A 19,589-nucleotide genomic window follows, 5' to 3' on the forward strand; every position below is an offset into this window, starting at 1 on the left:
ATGCCCAGGGACAAGCAGCCAGATCTGAAGCGGGAGTCCCAGGAGCGTGAGAACTCAGCCAACGGTCATGCTGGCAACTGGCAGTGTGCTAGCCACGGAGAACCAAAGTTGAGCACCTGCTACCCCACTGGTCAGCTGTATCCAGATGGGAGGAGCTGGGAGGCTTGCCAGAGAGCTTGAGGCCTCCATGACAAGTACATAGGTCTGGGTCTACAGTAGTCAGCTCTGGGAAAGACCATTCAGGAAGAGTGAGGACAGATAGGCAGCAGTGAGTATAGGAAGACTCGTGTCACAGAAAGTCAGCAACAGACACCCCAGGTGAAGCAGGACAGGGCTGTTGCTCTGGGGACCCTGAGACCACAGGAGCCCACACAGGACCAGCTGGAGGAATATCAGGTGATAAATAGGCTGCAGAAAGCCTCCTTTGCCAGAGAGATGGGCTGGAGAACAGATCCACTGCAAGGGGACATGGGGAAGACAAGTCTGTGGACCCGGGACAAGACAAGCCTGCCCTGAACAGTTATAAGACAGGTGAGGCAGGAAATAAACCACAGAGGATGCCCAGACACTTGGTCTAACACAGAAAGTAGTATCTCTTGGTTCCAAAGTAACTGCAGTCTCTGACCAGCCGCCCTTCCCCACCTTCCTCACTATCAGCCCATGAAGGACTCTCCCACACATACACCCTGACCTCCGTCAGACATTTACCCCACCAGCCCCAGGAAATTTCTGCATGCCTTGTTACTCTAAGTATAAATGCTAATGCTGATGTCTGTCTGGACCTCCCCAGTCAGTCTCCATTTATAAGTGTACTTTGACACCGTATCATAACTGCTCAACTGACCTAACTGTAGACACATCACCTTCCAGCTGAGACCCAGATCTAGCCTAGGGCCAGCTTACAGTAAGCTGGAATCCCAGGATGGGTAACGGGCACAATCGGAGTTTGGATAGCTATTTGGCTTACGAATGGATAGGAGGTATAGGCAGAGCAGCTATGTGACTCTGAGCAAGCCATTTTAACGCTCTTTAAGCAAAATGAATAATTCAGGCCCCCTCCCCCTGCAATGTGGTTACTGTAGGTAGGTATTAAATGAACCAGTGTGCATATAAGCATCTCATGCCTGGCCTGTCCTTGGGCCGAGCAGGAGCTTACTCTGCTTTGGAACAGACGGTGGGTGTGGTAGGGTATATATGGACAAATGGATGGATGCGTCAACATGTCAAGGAGACTAGATGCCTAAGAAACACGCAGTAAGCAGGGCTTGTTAGAGATCCTGGCCTGGGATTGATTAGGAGAGGCAGCCAAGTATGGGGCGTGATGGCGGCGAGGGACTGAGGAAGCTCCACAGTACGGTGGACAGAAGAAAGGGAGGCCAAGGGCACACACAGGCTTGAGTTGGCCTACTGTTGGGCTATGCTGAGCAAACGCAGCCAAGGAAGGAGGAGAGAGCAAGAAACTCATTCCCACAATACAAGGAGTTTCACAGAAGAAGGAGAAAAACAAATGTCAACTGAGATCAGTAAAAGGAAGGCTAATAGTGTCTGCCACGGGGAATGCCCCGAGGCTCCTGACGACCCTGGCGGGAGCAGCCTCAATCTATCTGTGGAGAGACCCAGCTGCTTCAGATTTATGAGCATATGGGGACAAGAGAGCAATTACAGGTGACCTTTTGGGTCTGACCCTGAAGGGACAGGGAGAGGATGCCACCTGGAGAGATGGAGTAGGTTCAAGGGGAGAGTAATTTTAGGATGAAAAGCTGGACCTGCACTCTGGCTGAGAGGACAGGAAATAGCTGTCTTGGCAGTAACCGTTATCTGTGTAAGGCAGAAGCGACGGACAGGAAGAGAAGGACTAAGGGGTGCCCATGGATGGAGAGAAGCAGACCGGGAAAAGAATCTCAAAGGTGTCTTCCCACGGCACATCTCGGAGTGGAAGAACAAACTCAGGTCCACAAACAAAAGGGCACCCTTGAACTTCGCAGAGAGAGATGGGGTCCTCCAACCCTGAAGCCACCCGACCCTAGCCCAGCCATCCCAACCCCAAGCAGTCCCTCAGCCCAGCCATACCTACAGATTTGGTCCGTGGAATCCCCTTCCGCAGAGAGCCCGGCAGCTTCTCTGGGCCTGGGAGGCCCTGGCGCTCAAACAATGACTGTGGGGTCAGGGAGGAACATGGAAGTTCCGGGGCACCGGAGCACCCAGTTCTCCATCCAGCCCCACCCATCCTACGCTAGACCAGACACCCACTCACCAGACACCCTAAAGGCACTGGGGCCCATGCTCGGTTGGGGCCTTCATTATATGGGTGGTAAAATGAACATAGAAGTACAGGCCCTGGGCATAGTCCATAGAGACAGCAGAGGAAGAATCCACAGCGCCAGGCGTATGAATCCACACACAGGAATGTGCTGTGCCATAGACTCAGCAAAGTTGCCGACCCCAGTAGTCCCAGGGTGACACAGAATCTGACTGACGTCAGAGGCACTAAACGCTGTACCCACAGAAGTGAGCTGAACTACAACCACTCTACAGACTAAGACGGTCCCAGACATCTCCCCAGAGAGGCTGTGGAGAGCTCCACCTCCTCTGGAGAAGGGATCCAAATAAAGAACTCTTACCTCAAAAGAGAGGCACATGACCCTCTGATCCCCAGGCCCTGGACCTGACCATCCCAGAGCCCTGGCCCAAGGCTGGCTTACGCTGATCTCGGCAGGGGTAATCCTCCGGCTGGTGGGCCGCTGCTTGACCGTGGCTGCCCTGGAGTCAGCATCTGCAATGTCTGGCCTCAGGGTCGGCTCCGCGGCAACTGCCAGGATCTCATCCAGCTTTTCTGCACAACCAAAGAGATGCAATCTCAGCCCCAGAGCTGCCTGGGCCTCCCTGCCACACCCACCGATGCCAGCCCATTGGCACCCATGAGCCAACCAACCCTACCCACCCCTAGGTCTCTCACTGCCTGAGGCCCTAGATCTTGTGTCCCATCAGTGCCCCTCAGACCTCAGGACCCAGTTCTTGAACCAGCCGAAGTCTGTCCTTAAGGAGACCCTGGGTATCTGTGGCCACTGGGAGTGACCACAATGACTGACCATAGGGAGACCAGACTTGGAGACAGACCACTCAGATCCATTTCCCTCACTCCCTCACCTCCAGCGCCTTTTCTCAGCACATGGCCTATCCTCCACCACTCCCCACGGTCTCTAGTGGGACCACTGCTCCAGGGACAGACACGAACGCTCAAGCAAAAGACGCTGGCTGAATGGGTGAATAAGCTGATAACCAAGGAATGAACAGGCAGATGGGAAATACCTCCTAAGAACAAAACTCAGGCTGGGGATCTCAGAGTGGTTCAATACGAAACAGGACGCCACAGCTCCTTCCTCCCGCCCATAGAGAAAGGCAGTTCCAGTGGGATGGAAGGTAAGGAAAGAGGAGAAACAGGTGTGGTACGGAAAGGACTCTCCTCACCGAGAGCCTACCCACCCAAATTCCTCAGACTTCAGCTCCATTTAAGGCTGACACCTAAAAAGAGCTTGGTGGGGAGACACCAGGCGGCCTCAGGCATATTCCTGTCACAGCCGTTATCAGATGAAAAGCTTTGTGCAGTCACTTTTTATTAAAGTGACTGTTTTTGAAAAATGGGGCTTTGGGGGGCTGTAGAGATGGCCTGGTGAGTCAAGTGTTTGCTGCCCAGGCACGAAGGCCTGAGTTCGGATCCCCAGCACCTACATCAAAAGCTGAGCCTGGGAGTCCATGCCCATCACCTCAGCACTCGGGAACAGCGACACACAGGTCCTAGGGGACTCACTGCCCCCCACTCTAGTCCAAATGTAAGCTCTGGGTTCAGTGAGAGAACCTGTCCCCCAAAATAAGACGGAGAATGACTGAGGAAGATACTCAGCAGACAGACCTCTGACCTACACTACACTACACACACACACACACACACACACACACACACACACACGCGCATGGACAGGTGCGCACACACACGCGCACATACTTACATACACCACACACTCCCCTCCAAAGAAAGAAAAGTGGTACTTTCGCTTATGGGGGTGGGGGGAGAAGAGACGCCGAGAATCCAGTGTGATGGCACATTGTGAATGACGGTTACTGTTGTCAACCTGACACAGAATTCAGAATCACCTAGGAGACAAGCCCCCAGACACACCTGTGAGGGATTACCTTGACTATGATAATTGATGTGGGAAGGTCCACCCTAAAAGTGGGGAGAACCATTTCCTGAGCTTGGGTCCCAAACTGCTTAAGGGGCGGGGGGAGAAACAGCCTCACAAGAACATTCATCATTGTCTCCTTCCCGACTGGGGATGGAAAAAATCCTCAAAGTAGGAGCCAAATAAATCCTTCCTTCCTCAAGCATTTTATTTCACTGTGCTTTATCCTAGCAGCAGGAAAAGTAGCTAACAAATCCCTGTAATCCCATTCTTCGGGAGGCTGAAGCAAGATTACAAGTCTGAGATCAGACTGAACTACAAGGGAAAACCATTTCAGTGAGGGAAAGGGCTTCTGCAAACCTTAAAAGTACCCAAAGGCTGTCTGAGATGCGGTCACCTAACTCCTACCCAGAGTCCACTCTGGGGCAGTGTTCAAGCATCCGCGGGAGGTTAGGGCCCGTGCTTTTATGTGCACATCCTCACTCAGCAGCCCCAGGCTCCACCTGTCCCCCAGACCATATTTAACTCTTGAAGTTTGTGCCCACCTTCAGGAGACACTTGTCTTAGAAACCCTTCTACTCTCAAAGTACCATTGCTGGAGAACTCCCATGGTCAAGTCTAAACATCCACTCCTTCCAAACCCAGCTGCTCACCAGCACCTACTGTTTCTACCTCATTTCTCAATTGCCGTGTAGAAGTAAATTAACTCCTGAGTAAATTAACTCACCAAGTAGCATACTGAGACCCCTTCCTTGCACACTGATTCTGTTCAGGTATACACCCTCTGAGACCCAGGTCCTTCACCCAACGAAACAGTCATAAACAACATCTATATGGCGTAGCTCTAGGAGAAATGAGCACAAAGGAGCCCACAACCACTCTAGCCAATGCAGACCACACTGGCCAACGCAGATGCTGAAGGCACCAGCCAGGACATTTACCTTATCTTCACCAACAATTTGTGGGTTCCTCACACTCTGCCCCTTTGGAGCCCTGAACAACACAGTACTTTGCCAGCAAAACATGCTCCCACTGTAGAGAAATTTGTAGGGCCCAAGCATGGCTTCCAGTACCACCAGGTAACAGTACAGAGACTACAGATGAACAGCTTTCCTTTTGAAAGGTGGGATCCCTACCCTGGCCAAATCCTTGGTGACATACAGTACGTGCCAAGTTTTACATGACTACCACAGTAACGACCTCAAGATCCTATCATCATCCTCCTGTTTCCCAGGAGCAAAATGATGCACAAAGAGCTCTATCCCAGATCGCAGATCCTTGTTGCGACACCATTCAGAAACTGCAGGAGTAAAGACATAAGGAGAAAGAGAAGTTCATGACACCGTGGTGACATGTTTCCTACCAAGGCACACTGTCACCTGAGCCATGGATTAGAGAAGGTGTCAACAGAACCTGCTCCAAGAGATCCAAGCAGTGTGCACACAGTTTACCAAAGCAGCTGTTTAGAGTTACGTTGCAACAGTACTGAGGCCAAGCGAGAATTGTTTCCAAGAGGAGGAGGTCAAGAATTCTACATATGAAAAGTTGAACACTTCTTCCCAACATAAATCCACAACAAAATGAGAAAACATATTTACTCTAGATATTTAAAAAATGAAATAAAATCCCTTAGGAACCAAGTGTTGTCATTTCCACCAGCCTTCCAAGGGGCTAGCCATCTGGGTTCAGGGCAAAGTATGTTGGGGATCCAAGCAGGGATGAAAAGAAGGGTCTGGGGAAGTGACAAACTAGCCATTTCCCCCACAGCTGAAAACTAGAGAGTCCCCCTGCCCAGGCAAGGCCCAGTGCATCAGAAGTGAGAGGGGGAAGGGATGCGGGATGCACAAATCCACACACCCTGGGCTGTGAGCATATCCAAGCCTGACTCCCATCCACTCAAGAGGCAGAGGGAGCAGTAGAGGCCGGGGAAAACTCCCCCAGATGCTAGACCTCAGTACCCAGTCTAGGCCCTGATGTCTCTAGCCCCACATGGACCCTGTGTCCCTGATGGCATGCTGGACACGAAAGTCACATGAGAAAGAGCCTCCAAGGACACCGGGGTGGAACCAGAAGAAGGGACAGTGAAGTCAATAGCCTGGGGGCAGGAGTGTTTCAGAGCAGGAAAGTCCAGCTCCCTTCCCAATGCCAACAGATTAAATAAATCCCTATTCTGAAGCAGCTCTGCTCTATGCTCAATCCTCCAACTCATCAGTATGAAGTTGGCTTAGGCAAAGAAAAGGACAAAAGATACAGCACAAGGCAGAGCCTAAAACCCTAACACCACCATCCCAACACAGCCTAGGCACCCGGCTGCCCTAAGCTCCTCGGCCTGACCCTGACCCTCCCCTCCCCTCCTCTCCCCTCCCCCGGGCCATGACATTTGCAGGGGCCCCACCAGGAATTCTCCCACCTTCTCCCCACCAGACTATCTCCATAGGTCACATCCCCAAGCGCACCTGAACCCACTAGGACTACGGTTGTACTCCCTATTAATCCCAGTGAGACCCCAGGGAATGCCCCATCCATCCTTCCTTCACCACGTCCCTACCAAATCCCCAGGCAGCGACCAGAGAGTGTGCCAGATTCCAAACCACTCTGACTTGGACTGGAGCTTCATCATACACCAGTACCAGTCCCCTTGGTAGGGACAGGCAAGCCAGGCCTAAAAACACAGCAGAAGGACTTACCCCCTTTCCTTCTCCGAATGGAAGCTTGGAATTGAGAAACAGAGCAGAGCGGGTAAGAAGAAGGCTTTATTCCATGGCACCTGGGCCATTTGCACAATGGTTTCCCCACCCGCACCTCCCAACAACCAGGCCTTCATAGGTCTGTCCCCATCTATACCTCCTCCTTCTTAAACCAGGAGCACAAGCCTACCGATGCTCTAAAACTCTAGAAGAGAACAAGCCAAAGCAGGAATACACGCTGCGTGGACATGCACACTCACACACATGCACACACATACACACACAGGTGCACACATGCACACATGAAGAGGTGCACAATTAAACTGCACTTGGAGCAGCCAAATGTTTGTTCAGAACGAAGACACAGAACTACGAAAACGAAGTTCAGAGTCTGCTCTTCACCAAAGTGGTCACCTATGAGTACGTTCTGTACTGACATTTCGGTTGGGTTTTGTTTTTTTGCAGTCCTGTAGATGGAACGCAGGGCCTTGAACATGCCAGGTAAGCACTCCACTACTGATACACACCTTCATGTTCCAACGCAGATTTCTAGCGGCAGGCAGATGTAAACAGCAAAGCAAGCAGTACATATTTGGTAAAGGAATCTTTTCTGGACTAAGGCAGTAGCAGAGACCTACCCTGACCTCATCACAAAAGAAAGACCCAGAAATTAAAGGACATCTTAAGTCTGCCTAAATAAATGAACAGGAACAGTCTGACCACATTAGGGTCCTGACGTGGGTCCCCATTAACCCACGTCCCTGATTCACGCTGAGTATATACATACATGGTAAAGGAACCCCAGACTAGAATGAGAGTAGAAAGGGGATTATCTAAGCTTCTTCCCTTCCCCCCGCCCCCGACTCTTACAAACAACCCTTCTCTTTTTGAGACAGGATCCTGCTACATAGGCCAGGCTGACCTTGAACTCACTCTGTAGCCCACACAGGCCTGGAACTCACAGCAATCCTCCTGCCTCAACCTCCTGATTGACAGGTAGAGTTCTCCCACTGATTTCTGCCAGCCACCACCACCACTTTCGTTTTATTTAATTCATTTGTTTAATTTTGGATCAGCCTCTGCTCACTCCATCAGTTCCCAGGAACTCATTCCTCTTCTTCCTCCTGCATCGCCTTGCCTCACCCTCTACACGGCACGAGCCTCCACCTCTGCGCCCACATCCCCCTTACCTCACAGTTTTTCCCTTTCCAGGTGTTCAGGTCATCTTTTTGATAAACATGGCTCCCTAAAGGGTTCCATCAAGTGAGTGGCAGGATAGACATGTTTCTAACAGTGGTGACTCAACATGTCTTATTTCTGCCTTTTGAAAACACAAGCGGCCAGGCGGTGGTGGCGCACGCCTTTAATCCCAGCACTCGGGAGGCAGAGCCAGGTGGATCTCTGCGAGTTCGAGGCCAGCCTGGTCTACACAGCAAGATCCAGGACAGGCACCAAAACAACAGAGAAACCCTGTCTTAAAAAAACACACACAAGCAAACCATCCAGGCATGTAATCCCAGAACTCAGGAGGCATGGGCAATTAACTCAACAGCAGCCTCGGTTATAGAATGACCCTGTCTCAAACAAACAAAAAGAACAAACACTGGATTGTGGGATGTTCTCTTGGGTACTTGGAGAACTCTATGTTGGCCTGGCTTCTTCAAACCAGGCACTCCCAGAAGGACCAGGTCACCTCCTAAGACAGGGTGTCCTTTAGTCAGGGCAGCTCACTGGGCCCCCAACTGCTGGGTCTTTCTCTAAACACAGCCCCATTTTGAACCCGGTTCCAGTTTCAATAACTATGATCCTGGGCCCAGAAGGGTAGGCAGAGGCTCCTGCTGAACTACCCTCACAGCCCTTTCAGACTCTACTCAGAAATATGATACCCTACTCCTCTGGCCCATCAAGGTCTATAATGTAACAGGAGTGACCCTCTCCTAAAGCTTCTGGAGCAGAGGGGAAGACTCAACTCTCCGGCTCCCATTTCTACAGGCAAAAGCCGGAGCCAGACGCAACTCTTCACTCTCACAGGGATGCCCCTCGGTTCCTGGAGTGCAGAGCTCAGGATGATGAACACCTCTTTGTGCAAAGTCCGAAGGGCCTTTCTGACCTGGTTATGGGACTGCTTCTAGTAAGAAGCCATGGCCATGCATTAATGCACTCCAGGGTCATGCATTAATGTCCAATCAGCCCCAGCTGTCTACTCATATTGGTGTACTGATCCATGTCCCGGGTCTGCTCTCTGAGACTAATAGATGAGGTTAAACCCTAAGGCCAGCGGTCTGCTGGTGCCTCTGCTCAGTCTAGTCAACAAGTTTGGCTAGTGTAACTAGTTGGGAAAGTATCTGCACCCCACTTTTCACCATCCCTTCTATCATAACTGAGGAAAGTCTAAAAGCAAACCATCATTCATTTCTAAGCCAACTGGCTCCCTCTACTGGCTCTGGGAAGATCTTTCTGCTTTTCTATGGTATTCTAAAGTTTCACTCTGACAAATCATATTTATTTGTGACATACTTCCTCAGAATGAAGTCTTACACTTCTGTCGACTTTGGAGAAATCCTTAGCCTTTCTATTATTTCCCTGTCAAGTAGATGTTTGAGGTCTCCTCGCTTGTCCTCATATCCCCTAACTGGTCCTTGATGTCTCCTCATCTACTGATTCTGGGTAGGCTCAGACTGAACTTCTTACTCACTGCTATGTTTTTTAGTGAGTCCTGGATACTGTGTATCCAAGCCACAGACTCTTCTCATTTGTAGCTTTTTGTTTGTTTGTTTGTATCAATAAGTTAGAGAGTCCCAAGCGTGCTTATTACTGTTATTCCTCTTATCCTGTTAATTTCATTAATTCTGTTAGTTTTCTTGCCTGTATAGTAACGTAAACTTTTTACTTTACTCTCATACTCTCATCTCCAGTTCTTTTTAAATTTTTTTTTAGATTTATCTATTTTGAGTGTATGCTGTATGTGTGTATGTGTGTGTGTGTGTGTGTGCATGCACACACCACATTCATGCCTGGTGCCCTCTCCCCACCCCCGAGGTCAAATGGGTTGGATCCACTAGAACTGGAGCTACAGACAGTGATGAGCCACTATGTGGGTGCTGAGAACCAAACCTGGGTCCTCTGCAAGAGCAACAAGCGCTCTTAAGTACTAAGCCATCACTCCAGCCCCTCCAGTTCATTTTATGCTAATCCCAGTGCCTGTGGTTGTCTCTGGCTATCACAAGTCCACAGCACATCTTCTAGCCTTGTTGAGAACTTCCATCAGGAGTTGGAAGCTCCAGTTTCTAATTCCTCTGGCTTTGATTTCCTGCTTTATTTCTGAAACAAGAGTCCTCCTCCTTCTTCACACTGTCTGTAGCTTTTATTTATTTTACTCAGAGTTTGACCATGGGAAATCTTGATCATGTCAGCCCCTTCTATCTTAGTAACTATTTTCCAAACTTCAGTCAAGGCACCTGCTTGGAATGTGGCAGCTCCGCCTATGGCTGGGACATGGCCAGCACTCAGTCTATAAACAAAGACAGGGATAGTTCTGGGAGCCAGAATAAGGGTTTCCTTTTATGACTGAAGCCAGAGGAAAGTCTGGGATTGAGACTAGGCTCAAATCACAGAAGCAAAGAGTGTTTCAATCAGTCACATGTGTTGGAATATACCTACCGTGGAACTGTTAACCCATAACCACCCACAGTAAGGCTCTTAACAGTCAAAATATATTAGCACATGCCCACAATGACAATAGAATCACATACATCAGCACATGCCTAGGATGAGACTGGAAACAGTCCTATGTGTCAAGATGTGATCATGCATATAGGACATACCTATGACGAGGCTGGTAAATGTCACATGTCAGGACATGGCTGTGAATATGAGACATGTCCATGACAAGGTTAACTGGCATATGTGTCAAGATACGGTCACGCATACGAGACATGCCCATGACAAGGCTGGTAACTGCTACGCCTGTCAAGATGTGGTGGTCATGTACATGGGACATGTCCGTGGTAAGTCTGGTTAACTTTTACACGTGTCAGAACATTGTAGTCATGTACATGAGACATGCCTAAAACCAGGCTGGTAACTGCCATACATGTGCACATGCAAACAGGATGTGCTATGCATATGGAACATGGCCATGATAAAGCTGGTAACTGTCGTATGTCAGGACGGGGTCGTGTATATCAGGACAGGCCCACAATGAGGCTGTCTGAAATCAACCTGTATCCATCAGAGCCTAACATACTTTGGTCCGCCTCCCTCCCGCCGTTCACCGGGCCCCATCCCTCATGGAGTTAGAGGCGCTCACAATGCCTCTGTTAGGTCAGTAGACTCACTTGGCAGATAAGTGAACAGTTACCAACCGAGCAAAATAAGCACAAACTATGACCCAGCTCGTGCCAGTCAGATCCAGGAGCCCTACCACTGCTCTTTACCAGCTAGGTTGAAATGCAAGAGCAAAGTCTTAGTGGAAAAGCACAGAACCAGGGAAAGCACTCACACACATGCATGCGGGCATGCTCCAGGGCCAGACCTTGTTCCCCTGCCATCTATCCTGCTTGTCCCTGCCGGACTCCAGCTCCTCGGGCTGCCCCGAGCCCTCTTCCCCCCACTGGCTATCTCACTCCTCACCACACAGGTATGCAATCTCCCCATCACTCCGGTCCCTACCCCGAACTGCTGACCTGTCTCCTCAACCATCTGTTCCTCCTTCTGTCTCTACCTGGCCTTAGCCCCAGCTCGGCACCACTGCCCTCCCGAACTGGCTGTGCCCATCCCTCTTTGGCCAGCCCGCTGTAGACCGTCCGTCCCCCCCGCCGTCCACCCGCGAGGCTCACCGAGTTCCTCCAGCTCGGCCGTCATGGACTTGGAGCGCAGGGTCAGCGTGGTGCTGGGGGCCCTCTTGGGGGGTGGTGGGGCTGCAAAGAAGAGGGAGGCCTTGGCCCTCCTGTCTAGCAGCAGGCGGCGCGGCGTGGCCAGGTGCAAATGCCACTTGCGCTCCACTGCCTGGATTTCCTCGTACTCCCTTGAAGACGAGTCACACTGTGCCAAGATCTTGTTCAGGCTGCGGCTAGATGCAAACTTCTTCATGGCGTGAGGAGCTCAGGGAGCAGTAGAGCCAAGGGCAGTTGGGCCCCTAGGGCCCTTAAGACTCCCCGGGGGCCAAGGCTTCAAATGGTAGTAAGAGTACCAGCAGAGGTTAGGATGCTGGCTGGCACTGATCTGAGCATCCACCCTGCGGGCACCAAGGCCCCAGTGAGTGGGCACCACCCATGGGGGGCTGGGTGGATCTCCTGCCAGACTATCTCCTGCTGCCTGAAGCACCCAAGGCCCAGGGACCACTGCTATTTACGAGACCCACAGCGTGGCCTGGCGAGCGGCACACCTGGGCTGGGCCGGCGGCAGAGCCTCTTAGGCCCAGGCTGTGCCGCGTCTTTGGCGTCGGCGCGGGGAGAAGACGCTTTTCCTCTTCCCTCAGGTGCCGCCTCCCCCTTTCCCTGCACAATAAGCAGCAGCAGCAGCAGCGTCAACCTCACAGTTGCCATGACAACCCGGCCTCCAGGCAGCTGCTGGCGTCGGGAAGGAGGGTTCTGCCACACCAGGGCTGGGGGGGATTCACAGAAGAAGGGGACGGGGATCTGAGGAAGGGGGCATCTAGGACCAGGGGTCAGAGGCCTGGTCAGGGGGTCAGGCACCTAACACCACCACGGACCTGTGCAGCAAATAAGGGCAGGAGCGTGCTGTCGGCAGAGCAGGGTCAGAGATGGGGAGAGGGAGGTGGGCCTGAAGTCCACGGTCGAGGGCCAAGTACCAAGGGTTAGAACCTGGAAGGCAGCAATCTGAGCCCTCACCTCTGCGCCGAGCACCATCCTCTTCCGGTTTCCTGGTCACGGACACCACTTTCATGACCAGGCGGTTGCCACCCTGACGGATGAGACCCACTACTTGTTTGTGTCCGACCTTCACGACGTTCACTCCGTTCACCTGGGACAGAGAGAAGCAGCTAGGTAGTCCGTCCCGTCCTGCCCGAGTGTCAGGGAGCTCAGGAGTTAGGAACCCCCTCCCTTCCTGCTGAGCAGGGACAGGATGGGCCTCACCTCAATGAGGAAGTCCCCAGTTCGAAGCCCAGCCCTCCAGGCCACACCTTCCACATCTACAGACTCAAGGTACTGGAGTGCAGGGAAGGCAGGTGTGGGTGTAAACTCCTCAATGGGGGTCTCTGCTGCAAGGAGAGCGAGATAACAGGCACTCACAAGCCTAGATCCTGTCAGAAAGCTCGGCAAAGCAACCTCAGCCCGCTCGAGGCACCTGACTCCTAAGGCATAGAAATCTGCTTTGGGGTGGGCAGCCGACGGGGATACCCAAGCAGTGTACATGCCTCTGTGAAGTCCCCCATTTACCCTCACCCAAAAGATCTCTATTCTGTTAGACTCCCCACAAGGAGCCAAGAAAGAGAGGGACCTGCTGCCTTGTCCTGGGACATTCCACACCAAGACATACAACCACAGTGGGGGAGGGGAGGCTTTTAAGGGGGCGGAAAGGGGCCGGAGGCAGAGCACAGAGGACATCCCCAACGACGCAGTATCCCCCTCATGAAACCCACACCCATTACCTTTGGCTCCCCGGAGAACGAAGCCAAAGCCCTCATGGTCCCGTTTCTGCAGGATAGCCACCTTGTCATCAATGACGTAATCACTGAGCGAGGAGAGCAAGGCTGAGTGAGGGGGGCTTGCAGGGAGCCTAGCAGACAGACAGGCTGACCCTCCTGGGTAGCTGACCACCCACTGCCTGCCCACCTCCCACCTCCCCAGACCCTGACTTGCCCTCTCATCGGATACACGAGGCCCAGCTAGTGTCCCTGTGTGTCCAAACCCTGCCAATACCTGTGTGAAGTGAGGCTGTCATAGGAACCCACAGTGTAGTGACGGAAGAGACGCTTCGTCCGGTCCTCTCGGGTTTCTGGAGGGAGCATCAAGGACCAAGAAACGGTCACAGCCTCCACCTAGCGGACTTTCCCCAAACTGTGCTGATCAGTCTGTGTCCCCATGCACTCTGAAGTAGAGAGGTAAGTGGCGAGGGGGGTGGGGGGCAAACCCTGGGGCTCCAGGGCCAAAAGTCCTAAGGTAGGAAGGTTCAGATAACCATACAGGCAATTCTGGCCTCTAGGAGTTAGGGCCCCAGGGGAAAGCAGGCCCCCACCCCTTACTTGTCATGCAGCTAGACACAGAACCCTATACAAGGCCAGACTGTTCCAGTTAGCAAGCCTTAGAGCTGAAAGGACATGTATGTGTACCTCACAGTAAAGTATAAATGCTGGGTCGGCGCTTACGTGTGTCTGTGACCCATCCACACTGTGAAAGTGAGAGTCATATCATCTGTTATCTGTACGTGACTCCAGGCATTAGTAACAAACACGTGTCTGTATAACCCGCCGTGTATGCAAGTGTTGGCTTCAGGCACATGCATGTGTCCGTCGGCCTATGTGCCCCAGTGTGGAGGAGGGCATCCCAGTGTGTCCACTAGCTTCCTCACAACAGCAAGATACACAAACGCAAGGAATGAGGAACGGGATTACAGAAGGCTCTGTCCCCTGACTTCACTGTATTCCACAGAAAGGCATTAATAATTAATAACTCTAATAACTATGTTACTATCACTGTATCCCACAAAACTATATTAATAAATTCCATAGACTATATCAATATATGTCCTTTGATCTCAAAGTTCTTCGAGGCCACTATGGAGCTGGTCAGGACATACCTCCTGCTGAACCTCACTTAGCCTTGCAGATGTCCTGAAGGTTTCAATCTTCAGCCAGACCTCAAGGTTCAGAACGGCAACTCCACCTCCCCTTGCAGTGCCTCACAAGGCCTCAAGGTGGCACCACCACTGTTTTCAATTTCCTCCCGCAGCACCTCCCTCCCTCATTCTCTGGCCATAGCACTTCTCCAGACTCAATTTTTTTACTTCAACAACCATGCGCTAAGCTTCTACTACATACCAAGCACTGTTGATTTTAGGACAGAGCAAAGTCTCTGCCTTTGAGGAGTTAATAAGCTACTCTAAGAGCTGGAATAAACAAGCAAGAAATACCTAACGCTAGCTAACAGGAGAAAAGCAAGCAGGAAAGGGATGTAAAAGTACAGTTCTCTAGATAGCAAAGGCCTCAGCAGAAAGAAGAGCTGAGCAAAGGTCCAGACAGACGAGGGAGCAGCCTGTAGATGGGAGGGTGCAGGGCTTCTGTGAGTGAGGCAGTCAGGGAAAAGATCATGCAAATAGCATTTAGTGTGGAGCACGCAGGAGCAGTGTGGAGTCGATGCAGCAGAAGCAGAGGGAGAATAACTGATAGAAAATGAGATCAGAGCCGGGTGGCGGTGGCGCTCGCCTTTAATCCCAGCACTCGGGAGGCAGAGCCAGGCGGATCTCTGTGAGTTCAAGGCCAGAGTGGTCTACAGAGCGAGATCCAGGACAGGCACCAAAACTACACAGAGAAACCTTGTCTTGAAAAACAAAAAAGAAAAAAAAATAAGATCAGAGGGAACCGATGAGTTTTTGAGTTAGGTTCTCTATTGTTTGGGGTTTTTAAGAGATTTTTATTTGTTTTGACTTTATGTGTTTCCCTGTATGTCTATATGTGTACCACATGTACGTCTGGTGCACTCAGAGGCCTGAAGAGGGAGCTGGATCCCCTGGGGTTATAGATAACCATGTGGGATGGGTGCTGGGTTCCAGAGTCCTGTTTTGATTTTTTTTTTTTTTTTTTTTTTTTTTTTTGAGACAAGATCTCACTACATATAGCCTGAGCCTTGAACTCAGGAATATCTGTCTTAGCTTTCTGCATGCTAGGATTACAGGCATGTACCACCATACCCAGCAAAAATATACAGTTTTTTATGACCTGTCTTGTCAGTAACTTTGAACTTTTTGTTTGTTTGTTTGTTTGGGTTTGGTTTTTTTTAAGACAGGGTTTCTCTGTGTACTTTTGGTGCCTGTCCTGGATCTCGCTCTGTAGACCAGGCTGGCCTCGAATTCAGATCCACCTGGTTCTGCCTCCCAGTGCTGGTATTACAGGCGTGTGCCACCACCGCCCAGCAACTATGAACTCTTTTAAAGCAAACGATGAGATGTAATTACCCCTGGGGTCCCAAGTGCTCATTACAGCACCTGGCATATATAATAGATTGAACACAACTGGCTAGGTGAGTGGGTGAGGGTATGATGCATGGACAAACGGATGAATGAGACATAAAGATAATGCAAAAAGTGTGAGTGTGAATGGATGGGTCAAAGGGTAGATAGATACGTGGATGGATGGATGGATGGATGGATGGACGGACGGACGGACAGGTGGGTGGGTGGATGGATGGGTGATGGATGGATGGGTGGGATACGTGGGTGGAGAAAGGGGGAGCTGGGTGGGCTGGGTAGGTTGCTGGATAAGTAGGTGGTGAGATGAATGAGTAATTGAGCTACAAGACAGGTGGTCACAGACAGGAGTGGAGCAAAGGCTGGATGATCGTCACATCAAATGACATGGCTATCGAGAAAAGTACTAGTCCGGACTTCAGGTCCCTGCCACTATGTGTGAGACTCTCAGTAAGTGACCTGTCACATCTGAACCTCTCTTTACACAGCAGGGCAAGCCACGCTGGAAGATCCTGGGTTCTAATGGCCTGTTAGACGCTAGCCACATCAGCTCCCATACTTACTCCTTCCCACCTGTCCCACTCTAAGTGACAAACATACACTCAGCGCCCCTGTTCCCAAGACCAGTGCAGGGGAAGCCTCACCATCAAGTAAGGAGGGCCTCAGATTCCTCCTCACCTCCATCACATCCTCCTTCAAGCTGATCCAGTCACATACATGCTATGCTAGCTGAACCGTGTCTGGTTGACAGGAAGCCTCTGGTTCCATCACTCTCACACCAGCTACTCTGCGGCCTGCACCCTCCTCTGTGACCTTGGTGAACCCTACCCACCTCTCTGCTCTACCCTACACCCAGATCATAACCCTGACCCTAAAAGACATGCACCAGTGAAGCAGCCCTATCCTGGTCAGCTCCTATTACAAAGCCTCCTGTTTGGTACATTTTCATCAACCAAACAAACAATTTATTATATAACACAAATTCATGTTCTGGTTTTATTAATCACACACGGGAAAGCCAGCTGAAAGGAATATGCCCAGCACCAGCTCCCAAGTGGAACATTCTGGAAGGAGAAGGTAGACAGCATGGAAAGGTATGTGAGGCCTGAAGATCCTTGCACTCGCTGGCCTCAGCATTTCCTATCTTCAGCATTCCTCAAAGGTTGAGGAAACTGAACTTCCTCAACCTGTTATAGTGCTGCAGGAGACTAATCTTCGCTGCTCAGTTAATGGCCAGGACCTGTGTCCTACTAGATGCTGACCTAACCTATGTACCTCAGCACAGCTTCTGACCTTGGTCTTTCAAAGTCCTCCTTCACTCCCACTCTGGAATTCGAGTTTGGGGTAGGGGGTGAGGGGCTGTTGGAAACAGGTTCCTGTTGCTAGGATGCCCTCTGCTCTCTGGCACAACTCAGCCTAAATCCCAGACAAGAAGTTCTGCCAGCAAGATGGGCATTGTAACTGAGGTCAGAGAAAAGCCACAACTGCTCCTACCCCCTCCCAAAAGACAGCCAAAGCAAGGCCCACAAATGTAGCTCCCATCCACCTAGGTACTTTTGAATCCCGCTCCCTCGTGTCATCTGCAATAGCTGTGGCCCTGCTAAGGAGTCCCATGCTTCTAGAAAGCCCCCAGATTTATCACTCCCCTGGTGAACTCCTCCTTTCTCTGTGACCTTGACACACCCTACTCACCGCTCTGCCTTGACCAGATCTTGATCTTGACCCTAAACCATCTGCTCAGTCAGTTCCTACTGCAAGATTATGCTTTACCTTGACCCCAAGGTGACTAGACTCATGCTCCCCACTCCACCTGTGCCATTCCTCACAAAGCTAACCGCTCGTGTAGCAAAATAAAATACATGCATACATATGTACATACATACAGTTAAACATCCCTGCCCCTTGCGGTTATTCACACTCCAGAAACATACTAACCACAGGCCCCACCTCCCAGGATTGCTAGGATAGGTCCACCACTTCATTCACATAAAAATGCTAAAATCATGTCTGGCACCGCTCAAATACGGAAGTTGGAACCGGCACAGTTCTAAAAGGCTGTGCTGGATTCCTATAAACTTGGGGGGCCCATCTGCAAACTACTCAGAGAATTCAGCCTAAACAACACCTCTGCTTTGAAGCCCTCTTTGGCTTCCTCAGGCTAACTGGATCTCCCACTCTCAATGGTCTATACACCCGATGGGGGGGGTGGGTAACGGGACACGGATGGACACTTGCCATCACCACTGACGGCCAGCACAAACTGACAAACATCTGCCCCCCCTCCCCGAGTCTGACTCCAACGCTCCCTCCTGAACTTCCAACCAAATGCCCCTGGAGCCAGAGTTCTCAGAACCTTATCCCCACCCTCATGGCAAAGCACAAGACTAGCTCCTATTCAACAGGTGTGCAGCCCCTATCCCCTGTCCCCTGCTCTGTCCTGTGGGAACTAGGACCCAAAGCTCTGAAATCATTTTCACCGGGATCTCACTCCATCTACTCTCCACAGGCCATAAGTGAGACTATCCCCTTCCATACTCCCAGTCACTAGTAAAGCCATCAAGGCAGGGCAGGGTAAGCCACGTAAGAAAGCAAGGCACCGAGCCAGCAGTAGGGCAGAAACTGAGCTCCCGTCTAACCTAGGCCTCCATCAAGTTTGACACAGAGCCAAGGTTCCTGGCCACACGGTTGTGGGCTCCCCTAGAAAACTGCCAACTTAAGGTAGAGGCCACCACAACCCAGGGCCCAAACCTTCTATGTACAGAGAAAGGGACCCGTGTATGATGATCCAGACATACCCCTGATAATCACCCCGGACCACCACTTAGGAGGAGTTAATTGTCATATTCACTCTCTGGACTGGAAATAGTATCATTGATCTTGTGGCCTCCCAGGATACCTGAGGGCTCAATGAAGGGGGATACCCTAGATATGTAATCAGCCCACACGGGGGCTCCAGAGGACCAGCCACTGTCTTCACCAGCACCTGAAGGGATCCTTCCTAGAAGTCCAAGCGTCCAGTAAGATTGGACCACAGACGCTCAGCAGCCCCGGGAACTGTATCCCTCACCTTCACATTTCTGTAAGATCAGGGGCCATTCTTCATCAGCTAGCTGCCCTTAGAATGTATCAACCCCAGGGTACCCCGAACCACTCCGTGGAGCCCAGCTGGCCTCATTTCCTCTTAGCCGGTCCAGGCCTCCTGCTCTGCCCACTTGGACAATCTGTCCACTTTGGAAAAACGCCTCTTTTCTCACATTGACCTCCTTACTTATCTACCAGCCGCTCGTGAACTGGGAGCTCCAAGAACCTGGTATCTCCGTGAAGACTGTGCCAGAGGGGGTGGTCGCCATCCCTGGAGACTCACGTGCCCACATGCAGACAGAGGATGGCCATGAGTGTGCACCTCCTGACGGCACAGCCAAGGTTCTTCACTGTTTAGAACATGTCGGGGCCACACATTCATGTTCCTAGGGACATGTACGCTTACCCATGGTGTGTATGTACAGATCTGTGTATATATATATATATATCTCGAGTGTAACTGAGTCTTAGTGAACGTCCAGACTTGTTACCA

At 51.2% G+C, this 19,589-nt stretch overlaps 1 protein-coding gene across 1 annotated transcript in view; it reads right to left on the bottom strand.

The window, feature by feature from the left end:
- Shank3 (SH3 and multiple ankyrin repeat domains 3) overlaps nucleotides 1-19,589 on the bottom strand; it is a 60,455-nt gene that overhangs the window by 14,589 nt on the left and 26,277 nt on the right. Inside the window, exons 13-19 of the mRNA XM_059247995.1 lie at nucleotides 13,753-13,828; nucleotides 13,482-13,564; nucleotides 12,967-13,091; nucleotides 12,721-12,853; nucleotides 11,707-11,787; nucleotides 2,703-2,833; nucleotides 2,071-2,155 (exon numbers count right to left, since the gene is read on the bottom strand). Coding sequence (XP_059103978.1) covers nucleotides 2,071-2,155; nucleotides 2,703-2,833; nucleotides 11,707-11,787; nucleotides 12,721-12,853; nucleotides 12,967-13,091; nucleotides 13,482-13,564; nucleotides 13,753-13,828 — 714 coding nt within the window. The remainder of the gene's footprint in view (nucleotides 1-2,070; nucleotides 2,156-2,702; nucleotides 2,834-11,706; nucleotides 11,788-12,720; nucleotides 12,854-12,966; nucleotides 13,092-13,481; nucleotides 13,565-13,752; nucleotides 13,829-19,589) is intronic.

The sequence above is a fragment of the Peromyscus eremicus genome, chromosome 20 (genome assembly GCF_949786415.1).
Source record: "Peromyscus eremicus chromosome 20, PerEre_H2_v1, whole genome shotgun sequence".
Taxonomy (NCBI): Eukaryota; Metazoa; Chordata; class Mammalia; order Rodentia; family Cricetidae; genus Peromyscus; species Peromyscus eremicus.